This window comes from Polypterus senegalus, chromosome 15 (genome assembly GCF_016835505.1).
Source record: "Polypterus senegalus isolate Bchr_013 chromosome 15, ASM1683550v1, whole genome shotgun sequence".
Lineage (NCBI taxonomy): Eukaryota > Metazoa > Chordata > Cladistia > Polypteriformes > Polypteridae > Polypterus > Polypterus senegalus.
The window spans coordinates 39,121,847-39,134,426 of NC_053168.1; the positions used below are offsets into that span (position 1 = coordinate 39,121,847).

Genomic DNA, 12,580 nt, shown 5'->3' on the forward strand with positions numbered 1-12,580 from the left:
ATATGAAATTGACTGGAGTCACAGACGCTGAAGATGAAAAGTGCCAATAGCAATTGTATTTATTGAGATTGAGACGACTCGGGTGCCTTGGTTTTGGGTGGTACATTAAAGCACATGTACCATAGGTCTGTGGTTTAAATGTGCTGATTATAAATAAGGGCAGCAACAAAAGACTAGGAGATGATAAACAGATGTAACAAGTTAATCAGGAATGGTACCTGTGTTCTGTGGACAAGCCTGGACTCTGCAGACAGCAGAAGAGTGAGGGATATTGGCTAAGCTGCTGGCTGCCATTAATAATGATTCACACTCTCTGACATTTTGGTCAAACTAGAGAGCACCTTTAGCTTAAAGCTAATTCTAAGTATGCACAGAGCACCACAGAAAGCCATTGGATGTCTCTTTTAACGAACTGCAAAATATCCCCTAGCTTAGTCTGTCCTTTTTGCAGTTTTAATATGTTAATTTTAAATAGATTATGGGTATACTTTATGATTTAATTTATGCTACTGTTTTAATGTTTAGGGTATTATGTGTGATTTTTGCACTTTCACTGTAAGTGTATTGTACCTTATGTTGTTTTATTGTCTTGGCTGTTCTAATTTTCCTTGGGATCAATAAAGTATCTGTGTATCTTTCTGGGCAGGGAATCAAATTCAACGCCCTCTGTGCTTTGCTGCCCTCAATTAACACATGTAGTGTCAAAACCACAGAGCACAGGGCTTCCAGGATTAGTTGTAAAGATGACAGGCCTTACAAGAAGCAACAGAAGACAACCAAATCAATCTGAATTTTGAAGTGCCACTACTGCAGACCAGCAAATATAGCTGAGGATGTTGGAAGTATAATTTTGAAGAGTTTGGATGAAAGTAAACCGCATTAATGTACCGGTTTTTCCTTCAGAGTGGACTATAAAAGTTGAGTTAGCAAAGTAAATTTACTAAGATACAACTGTCACCCTACATAGCCAAATTTTGGTTTTCATTAACAGGAAAATACATGCCATATTTCTCATTAAAGCAATCTAGACACATTATAAGAATAACCCCATTCAGAACAAAATGTGAAAAAGACAAAATCTGCACTGTTGTTTTAAGAATTCATCTTAAATAAACATTCATGAACATGTAAGGCTGCAGAAATTTGACATATTTGACTTTCACAATTCTAACAGATGTGGCAAAAAGACCTGACAGATTATTCTCTTCTTAACATAATGTGGTATTTTATAATCAGTTGTACTTCTGGCTTTGCTTTACATTTTTAGATAAAATCCATTGAAAAATGCTGAACAGATGTGAGCCTTAGAAATTCTTTATTACTACTGGCACATTAAAACAGAGAAACATTTGCATTAAAAAGAACATTTAATGCTAAAGTGCATTGATTCTTTAGTATGAATTCTAAAGGACATTTACATATTTACATAAACACTAAGTACTTTCAAACTTTTGAACTCTTTTCTTTATAAACACTTCCTTTGTAAATCACCCCATAAAAAATATAAATACATGCAAAATTAATGACACTGAAGCTGGTAGAAGAATTATATTTGAGAGCGACAGCAATTTATTCATCTATGCTCATCCTGCTCTCTAGTTTTCAATGTCAAATGAATGTTTCCCTTTCAAAACATAATGTAAATGGGATGGGTTTTTGTCCCATTGGAATATGGCTTAGGACATAATTTTAGAAAATCTGCAGCCTTTTGTTCTTCTATAACTTCATTATGCCATGTGGTGCCCAGTGGAAACTAATTTGAGGATGCAGTGTGTGAAAAGATAAACTATTTAATTTTAAATAAAAGCTATAGATCAATTCAACATGGCTTTCTCTAAAAATTGACCGCCTGTGAAGATCAAGCCCTTGTGTCTCTCCTGTGTGCCGACTTGAGGTGAAGATTACACCCTGCTACACCAATATTGGGCTGTAATATCGGCAACTTTGGTCATTTTTCCTCTTGCAGCAGTTTCTGGACACCAACCTAGGTCATCAAGTTTCTCTTAAAGCAAAGGAAACTCAGATACATACATTCTTTACTAATATTCATTTGAAACTTTTTAAAGATATAATACTTATCATTTTAAAAGCTTTTGATGTGCACTTTATTTTTTGAATCTCACAAGAATTTCTAGTTAATATTACAATGGCACAGTGGCACATTGGGTGCCCTCTGACTGAGGTGTTAATGTTCTCTCCATGATCATGTGAGTTTTCTGGGTCTCAAGTTTTCATGAGTTGCCCAATGGCAGCCAGTTCGATAGGTTTGGCAAATTTAAACACAACAATTCCTGGTACTGAACTTGAGCCTTTTTGACATTTAAAAAATGCATAAATACATGAATGCAATATGTGGATTAATTAATAAACAGACCAGGATTGAATGAAATTGAAGTGGTAGCCCTTAAAGATGTTGATCCTTCAACAATCAACAGTAAACTCAAAAGAACTGCTTTGCTTAGCATGACAGTGGGTAGATTGCTTGAGAAAGATGCAAGGAGAAAACAGAACACAACATAAGACAGAAAATCAGGAACAAATTGTTCCAACCCATCAGGTAGGTATGCAGTTGAGGAATAGTAATAATATCATTGTCCTTAAGTTTTCAAAATTCACTATTCAAATTCAGTTTAACGTGTTGTTGTTAAATCACAGAATACAATAAAAAAAAGTATTTATTAATTGTTTTACTGGGGCAGAAATGTTGGGGCCAAATAATGCATGGTGCCAGGACATAGCTCAGCAGACAAAGACACTAAATAGGACAGGAACATAATTCAAATATTACAGTTCAAATATCAGCATGTATATGTGTGTGTGTGTGTGTGTGTGTGTGTGAGTTTTCTTCTTGGTACTCCAGTTTTCCATCCGATCCCTAAAGATTAGACATAACAGCACAACCTGTAGTCCATGGCAAGAAGGCTGTAATATTGGACTGGTGGAAGCTTCCAATGAAGGATGAGAAAATGGATACTTACATGCTTCTATATATGCATGTAACTTGTACATTTAAATGTTTGCTGTATACATGCCTGTATGATAATGTAACTACTTATTGAAGTAAATAAAACATTTAAGCAGAAAATATTTCCTTAAACACAATATTTTGAGTAAACTCGGAGTTTACATTTTTCCTTGTACTTCTGTATGAAGAATTTTTGCTTCAATGTTGCTTGGCCATGTGTAAAAACTACTGACAATAAATAAATACCAAAAATAGTTTACGGAAATAGAGAAAATGGCACAAAGTGCTTGGACACCAAAATCTGGTATAAAAATGAATGAAGTAATACAATTATAAACACACACATCTGCATCAGCATTAAAAATCTGTGTCCTGTGTGAAAGTTGCTCAAACTGAAAGTTCTGTGTGTGTTTATTACCAGCTACATTTTCACCGCATTCACTTCCAGATGTTACGCATCTCTATGCTATATGCTGCTTGGCAATATACATGTGAGATTCAAATTTGTGAAATCTAAAGTTTCATCAGTGAGCAGTACATAAATATTAGGATGTCTCAACAGTTCTAAGTTCTAAATTGAGTCAGTGTCACTGTTTGCATTCATGCGCACTGCAGTGGAGTGATGCCTTGTCCCAGGCTGGTTGGTTCCAACATTGTACCCAGTATTGTCGGGATAGTCTCTGACCCATTGTGACTACAAATGGGATTAAAAGAGTTTCAGAATGAAAATCAGAAATGACATGAACATGTAACAACATAAAATAAAAAAAATGAATATCAAACATACTCATACAACTTGTCCCAGTCAAAATGACTAACACCAATACAATACAAATAAACTGGTAAGGCAAAGGCAAAAGATATACTAGTTTCACAGAAATTTCTCGTATACTAATAATAATGTTTAAGGTCAGAATTTACCAGATGCTGAATTTGGGCCCAGTAAACAGAAACAATTGCCTTTGATAGATGTCGGTAGGTCAGAGAAATTACTTCAAAAAAATCAAATGTCCAGCAGTGGAGCCATAAAATGCTATTTTACATACTTAAGGATGCAGTGAGGAAGGTAAGTGATTGATTAAAATGACACCCGAACTATGAGTCCCACACCCTTCAGTGCTGTTTAGCTAATCTAAAACAAATGCCGGAGTAATGCCAAGCACGATAAACACTACAATTTGCCACTGCGTAATAGATCATCTTTAAAATTTAACATGGCAAGCAGATTTTACAGGCAAAGAGTGCACATTTTCTAATATACTGTAATTACTATGACTGACAAATAAACTATACATTTTAGACCAAAGGTAAAATTACTTACTAAATAATTTAAGTACTATATTAATCATTATTACTTCTGAATTATATAAAATTTCATGTGGTTGTTTAGCCCTGCTTTGTGTTATGCTTCCATCAAGAATATTGTACGCTCTTCTTTGATCCATATTTACCAAAAATAACAGATACCTATAAGTCAAGAACGGAATTGTACTTGATCAGCTAAACGTTCACTGTACCGAAGGCCCAGTCATATTACAAGTCTTTTATTTGCACGGGATTTTTATTTGCAGACTTCATTTATGTAATTCCAGTTCATGCACACACAGCTACACACATAATGGCAATGTAGCACTGCTAGTTAACCCAACAGACATGTATGTGGACTGCAGGAGAAAACTGAAGTTCCAGAAGAAACTCACAATGATATAGGAATAAATAGTGGTGGGCACTGGTGAAAATGAAGACAATGTGCAACCAAGATAAAAATCAGTTAGCATTTTCTTTACAGAAGGGGTTTTGGCATCATGGAATAAATTAGTAAGGTATGACCTCTTTAACAGCTTCTGAAAAGTGTCAGGATAAGATGTTGGGGCAATTAAGGTATTCACTAACCAAACAAGCTTGATGGACTCACTGGTGTCCTCCTGTCTGTAAAACTTCTTATATTTTCATGAATATGCAAACTCCACACCTCAGCTGGAAATTAAATCAGGTTCAAGTGTCAAATTATCATGCCAGTCATAAAAAAATAAATTATACTTTATTGATTACAATACATATAGTTAGAAAAGAAAACAACAGAAGAAAATGCAAGCAAACAAAAAAAAACAAAACAAATAAAATGGCAAACAATAAAGACACTTTAGTGGGAGAAAGAAAAAATATCCATCCATCATCCATTCATTATCCAACCTGCTATATCCTAACTACAGGGTCTTAGCACTGGAAATGACAGCCAAAGATGATTTTATTCATACAGAGGTTAAGATGGGGAAAACATTAACAGGAAAAATGTAATTCCAGTAAAGTACAAGTTTTCAAGCTAGGATAAGAGAGATGTTTTTGAATCCTGTGTGGGACCCTCAATTGTGGCCAAAAAATTGTTTAGAGTATAATATTTACATATTATGGGTCCCTCAGCTATTAGCTAACATGGATATGTGTCTCAGAAGCAATACTAGTTAGTCTTGGGAAACTGGTGGGAAGGGGACCTTTCAATTAGCATTTTAAAAAAATGGGTAGTACTAAGTCATACATACAATACAGTCTAGTTCTTCATGTGCCAAGCATTCCATAATTTAACAAAACCTCTTCCATTAATCACATTTACCTTGTTTAAAATTGTCTAAAGTGTACCCAGCACAAGATCCAACTTGCAAGTGTTGCCATCTAGTTCCAGAATCACTAGGCAATATGGTCTGAGAATGCACTAAATTAACACAATTTTGGACAACAATCTTTATAGATTTCTCAGACAGTCCTGAAGTCATAATCACACCTAATCCACACCACCAGTATTTGTGTACTCGCTGATGGGATTAAAGTGCGTAGGGAGAAATAGATTGTAATATCCTATCCCGCACTGCTACTTGCCGATTTATCTTGCTTAGCTAGAAGAATCCCAACTCTCTGTCTATAACTATAGGTGTGTGACACTCTATATTATCTCAAATTAGAAAAAAATCTAACTCTCTTTGAGAGGATATGTTTAAAACATTTTTAAAACATGGTGAGAATTCATTAAAGTAATTTTAGAATAAGCATAATAACGTACATTACGAGCATTGATAAAAATATTTTGAAACAGCCTCAGTGCCACCTTTCCTGCCACACTCCCAGTCCAAAATCAGACAAAACAAATGCCATTAAGGTGTGTTGGTGTGAGATTGCATGTTCCCCAACACCGAAGCAGCACCTTGACCCTTGTTCTTGTTATGTTTGTACAAAAAACTGAAATTTTGGAATTTTTTTTTTTTTTTAAGTTTCATATTATGAGATAATGCCCTGTATTGGACTTGTCCTGTCCAGGGTTTGTTCCTGCCTTCCATCCCATGCTAGCTGGGACAGGCTCCAGCACTCCCATGACCCTGATCAGGTCTAAGCGGGTTAGAAAATTATATATTTTCAGATAACAACCTCTGGCATCTACCAGTGAGACAAAAAAGGAATTATTATAAGATGGAGGAAGGAGGAATTTCTAGTGTGGTTTAACTGGAATTGCAATATTCTGTGCAGCTTCCCACATTGTTTGACTTTCCAAACCTTGTACAGTATGTTATTTAGGAAGTGGCCAAACGATGAACTCTCAAATTCTATTCCACAGTGCCCAGTCATGAGTTTAGTAGGAATGAAAACTAACAAAAAAAATGCTGCTCCTTGCAAGCACGGAAACAGATTTACAGTATGTAACTATTGAAGAATTTTAATATTGGCATTTTAGGATTTGAGGTAAATGGTAAATGAAGCCACCATAAACATTTGCGGCATGTACTGTGCCCAAAGGTCATGCTATTGCTTTTTTGCTCTGTGTGAGGAAAACAGAAGAGCCACAGCACACTTTCAACCAGTCAACAACAGAATTTATACACGGCTGAATAAAAATAGAAATTAACAACCAATTTATGAAGGACACGTAATTTGTTTTTTGTTGAGCATAAGATAAATATGTTAAGGAAAAAAACTGTTAAAAAATTATTTTGAGTCTGTGCATCCATGTAATGGTTTATCAGTTTGTAAAATACAAACTACTACAAACACTTATATATGCTGCAACTATACTGAGTTGTGTAAATATGATAAACATAATTAACACAGACAGATTGCCATGACATGTGGGGACAGAAGTGATAGGTTCAGTGGTTGTATGGCTTTTTCTGTTAGCTGGTAGATGAACTATCTGCTAGCTCAGTTTTGGAGAAACACCACCTTCAGTCTCCTTGACTGAGTTCTCATTGCAATGTGGTCAAGTCCAGCTTTGGAACTGTTTCACAGCACTCTTCTTTGTGGTTTTTGACATTTTGCTCTTGGTTCTTGTGGGTAATCTGCAACCTTTATGTTCACTGGTCTTTATATAGGTCACCCTTTTAATGATAATACCTATGAAAGATCCAAAGAACTTTTCCTGTGATTTTCCGTTGTAGACATCATTTACATAATTGGCCTGCATCCGTGACTGCCAGTCATGTAGTGTGACATAACCAGCGACTCACTCCAACTAGTCCACTCAATCGGGTTTGATTTAGTCTTTAGCCATAGGGCCAGCTTCTATGCATGTGAGAGATGACAAACAATGACTGTCCACCCTGAAGTACAATGCATATAATGCAGTGACAAGGAATCAGCAACACTGGTGTTTTGGACCTCGCAAACAGCAGAGAGGCTTATCTGCCTGATGTCTCATGTTTTATGTACAACAACAGAATGATAAAAGAGGCCAAGACTGCAGCTGAACTCACTGCACCTGTTAACCCTTTGCATGCCAAACGGTTATGTTAGACAACAAGTTATTGGCTATAGGAAAATGGGACAAGCTTGTGACTCTCTAGAAATTTTAAAAAGTGTAATTTGACATGCTCTGCAAATTCTAGTCATGTAAAGTAACTGGTGATGAAACCAGCAGCTACAGACATTATGTCTGACATCCCCTCCTACTAGAATTCGCCCTTATAATATTAATTAATTGCTCACGATCCAGTGTCTGTATTTTCTATTAAATACATTGTTTACAAATGTAAATGTTACATGGTTATGTAATGTACATCTGTGTTATTTTTTCATACCTGTATATATTTATATATGCCTTAAATTACTATAGAGTACTATAAAGCTATATTTGTGAGGCTCCTTCTGTTTTGACATTCATACCCTATGCCACCCACCCTCCACCTCCTAGCTCTTGCCACCTTTTTAAATTGATTGCAGTCCCTTCATTTATTCATTTTTTGACTTGATACTATGTTTACTATACTTGAAATCTTTACCCTGAATTCTTTTCTCCTCTTTTGTATCCAGTGTTGCACTTTATGTCTTAGCTGTGCTTTAGCTATTGAACTCTTTCTCTTATTAATAACACATCATCATGGATGACCTTATCCATCATTGTCCAGTTAACTCTGTGCATTTCCTTTGAACCCCCATTGGTAGTTTTACATCATAGCTGTGCTTAACCTGTTCATCTCTTCTGTTACATATGCCACTTTTCTATTACTATCAGAACATTCAGTATTTTATTATAATTATATTTACTGTATTTCATATTTAGCTGACACCTTTATCCAAAACAACTTACAAGACCAAGATACAGTACTTTACAGGCATCTTATATGGAGCACAGGTGGGCTAAGTGACTTACTTACAGCCACCAAATTATGGAGTTGATTTAATTTCCTTTACACCACACTGTTTTAATAATTTTATAATGGATCTGTAGAACCCATTTCCATATTTTACATTCAAAACATGTCAGCTCTACTTCCAGGGTTTACCTGGTGTCTGCAGGAGATGAATTTCTTCTATTTTCAGTTTACACTGTTATCATTGCCATGCATGAGGCTGTACTAAACTTTTGTTAGCCATATGAAGTGCACTTTGATGTTGCATGTTGTTAATGGCACTCTTTAAAACATAACGTGAATGACTGATAAAAATAAAGTGAATGGAATTGGTGATAAAATGTAACATATTAGGAATATCAGGATGTTATCTGTGAGAGAAATGCTTTTATTGCAAAGTAACAGATTTTCAGGGCACATATCATGGCTGCATTATAAGGGATTATTGTACTGAATGCAGTTACACTCTTCCCTTTTAAATGTGATGACTTGCTTGAAGAAGGTCTTTGATTATGACATTGTTTTGTTCACACGGGCTGAAAATTTCAAAGTGAAATGAAATGAAAAAGGAATGAAAACTCATGTCAGCACAGGTATGGTGTGGTTTAGACTGATATCGGAAAATGTATACATTCTGCCCGTGTATAGTTGCAAGCTTCACTCCACATCAAGCCCGGATGTATGCAGCCACTGATCTTCAGCTTTTTGGGTGTGTGACTCTTTCATTCAACAGGAAGAATACTACAGGTATCCACACTCTGTACAAGGTGATAGCCTAAGTCACCTACATAATCTTCCTAAACTTCAAATATTATCTCTCTATTATAAAAAAAATCTTTGGGAGGCAGACTAGGAAGACAAGACGTGATCTTCTCAGAAGACAATTTGAGGTCCCGCAAGAGAAACTTTAACTTGCTCTCAGCTCTAAAAAAAATGACAAGTGACAGGCAAAACACACAGCTCGCCAGCAGATGATCCGACCGCTTCTCCTTTTCGTGCGTTCAGCCAATTCTTACCCCCACCCCCCTTCACAATATGAGCGGCAGAGACGCCAAGTGGCAAAAGGACAGCAGCTGTACAGGCTTTAAAATGATCGACGGGCAGCTCAACAGCAGCAGCAGAAAGACAGCAGATTATCCAACGGCATCTCCTTAGCATGTGTTCAGCTGCCCCCCTTTCACAACGCGAGCAGCATTATACGTCCTGTGAGAAAGAGATTTAACCATGCCCTGGGCCGGAAATAAAGGACAAGTATTGTTTTTACAATGTCATGCGAGACAAGGCAGTGAGACATCATTTAAAACAAGTCCAAGGACATCTAACCTAGCAGTTGTTGGATTGCTTTTTGGCAGACACGCTTCATGTGCTCCCAGCTCTTAAAACAATGACAAGCGACAAGAAAAACACGCAGCTCACCAGGAGAAGAAAGCCAGCAGATGATCCGATCACTTCTCCTTAGCGTGCGTTCAGCCACCCTAACCCCCCTCCTCTCTCCCCTTCACAATGCAAGCCACAGAGATACGAAGTGGCAAAAGGACAGCTGCTGTACAGGCTTTGAAATGGTCGTGCAGCGAGACAAGCAGAACAGGCAGCTCGCCAGCAGCAGAAAGACAGCAGATGATCCAATGGCATCTCCTTAGCGTGCGTTCAGCCACACCCCTTTCACAACGCGAGCAGCATTATACGTCCTGCGAGAAAGTTATGTAAAACGCCTGGGCCCGAAAATAAAGGACAAGTATTGTTTTTACAAAAGTTTTAAAGTAAAAGTGAAAATAATGCATATGTAACAATTCCCATTAAAATAACAATCTCTTTAAATTGTATATCCAGTAAACCAAACCCGGGGGTGGGCAAGAGAAGCGAGCAGGAGGTGGACCCCCTAGTCTAAATAAAGTGTGTGTTACGATGCATGCCTAAAGTATGGCTCCCCATCCAGGACTGGTTTGTGCCTTCCTCTCCAGAGTAGGCTTTTTCCCTGGCCTTTTAAGACCCTAAACTGAATCAAGTTAATTTGAAATTGATAGATGGATATTGTGAATTTCCCCTTAGGATTAATAAAGTATCTGTCTATCTTATCTGAAGTGTTTTTACATGTGTTACGACCTGTGAGACTTTTCCATGTGGAATAAAGTTAGCACAGATAATTTTTATGGTGAATAAGAAAGACCATTTTGGTGGGGCAGAGTGAAAAGTGTAGTTAGGCTGTGGTCAAAATCAAATGCTAAATTACAACACATGAGCAACTAAAACCAAAAGAGGCAATAAGAAATCCATGCAAGAAACAGGCAAGAAACAAAAACAAAAGAAAAAAAAATAACTTTCTCCAGACAAAGTCTTCATTATTTAACACAGATCAAATGCTGAAATACTTAAGGCTCAGCCTTTACATCATTTGAAACATTTTCACGAGAACAAGCCATTTTGTACAACAAAGTTCACCAATCATATCCCACCAAATTTCTTCATAATAATACCAAGTTAATTTTGAGGGTCTCTACAAAATACAACACTACTTGAATGCTTAATCCACGTGTCTACGGCTTTTTGTGGAATGTAAAACTTCCTAACGTTTGTGTGAAATTAACCCATAATGAGTAATCTGTATCCTGTTTTTCATGTTGAACTCATTTTAAAGTAAAAGCTGGGATCCACGGTATAGAATTTTAAAAACTTCACTTATGTCACTTCTTAATCTGTTTGTTTAAACTGAAATGGTTCATCCCCTTTAAAGTCTCCTCTAAATCTTATACCTTACAGTCCAGGAATGTGCCTAGTCACTCTTCTCTGGACATTTTGTGCAGCTGCTACATATTTTTGTAGCTAGAAGACCAAAACTACATGCAGCACTCCGTTATAGTGGTCACCATCATAACATCTCACAGAATGTATGAAATATATGGAGTTATGTTAAATAATATTGTGGTGTTATAACTCATTTCCCATTACTCAAATAGGGATTCAGATTAAAAGTTAACAGTTAGGGGGTTTCTTTTAATTCTATCCTGCTTTACCCTGAAATGGTGAGGTTCTGCCATCAGTGTTGTTAACTTCCTAGTGTACAGCAATGGTCAGTGGCAGGGTGGCCCTGTGGCAAACCAGTTCACACATGAAATTATTTTAATATCTCATTTAGCTTAACTTCATTCCAAAACAAAGAAAACAATGTTTGATTTTTATAAATTTTAGATTTAAATAAACACGTTGACTGCCACACTGAAAATAGGAAAAACTGTTCTTGACGCCAATATAAAATGTTATTTGAATATACAGTACTAATTAAATACATTTTGCTATTGAGCAAAATTCACAATAAAATTTATCTTCTTTAAAAAAAATCTGTGCAAGTTATCACGTAGTTTGTGCATGGAACAGAAAACACTTTGTGCATGTCTACTGTGAAGATAACGGCTGGGTCTAGCAAGTTAGATCTTACACAATTCATTGCAATTGAACATCACAGTTTTCCATTTGAACTTCATAGTGATGAGATGTTAATCGTTGAGAGATATTCAGATGATTGTGTGAAAAATAAATACCGGTACCCAAAATATGGCTAATAAGACAAAAAACAACTGAAAATGAAATATTCTGCTCTGTGATATCATGATGATTTTTCCTTGTTATTTTGTACATCCAATATCGTCTACTTACTGTACATTCATTTCTTACAAATGTGCTTGTTTTCAGTGCTATAGCCCCAAGGATTCTACCGATGGTAAGTCAATGTAATAAACAAGAATAGAACAATGAAAATGTTCCAAACTAAGAAACTAAAAGGTTCCCTGGTGTTAATCTGCTATGGTAAGAGTGTTTGGTGGCTTCTGCTTTTCCACACACAAGTGTAATGAAAAGTGCCTGCTCTATGTAATGCTGGTTAAAAGTAGAAGTGTTGTGGGTTTTGTTTTCTTATTTGTGTATGATGCAGTTCTTTCACTGAAGCTATGCATATTCTAAGTGATATCCTATTCTCTATCTAATCTAATCTAATATGGAATATACAATT

The 12,580-nt window shown here is 36.3% G+C and overlaps 1 protein-coding gene across 4 annotated transcripts in view; it reads right to left on the reverse strand.

Annotated features, from left to right (window-relative positions):
• Positions 1-12,580, reverse strand: part of LOC120516124 (retinoic acid receptor beta-like) — an 878,498-nt gene that overhangs the window by 231,188 nt on the left and 634,730 nt on the right. For 2 of the 4 annotated variants that reach the window (XM_039737583.1, XM_039737581.1), the window contains exon 4: positions 4,859-4,942. The exons of the other annotated variants lie outside the window; for them this stretch is intronic. In XM_039737583.1, coding sequence (XP_039593517.1) covers positions 4,859-4,942 — 84 coding nt within the window. The remainder of the gene's footprint in view (positions 1-4,858; positions 4,943-12,580) is intronic. 4 annotated transcript variants of the gene reach the window in all.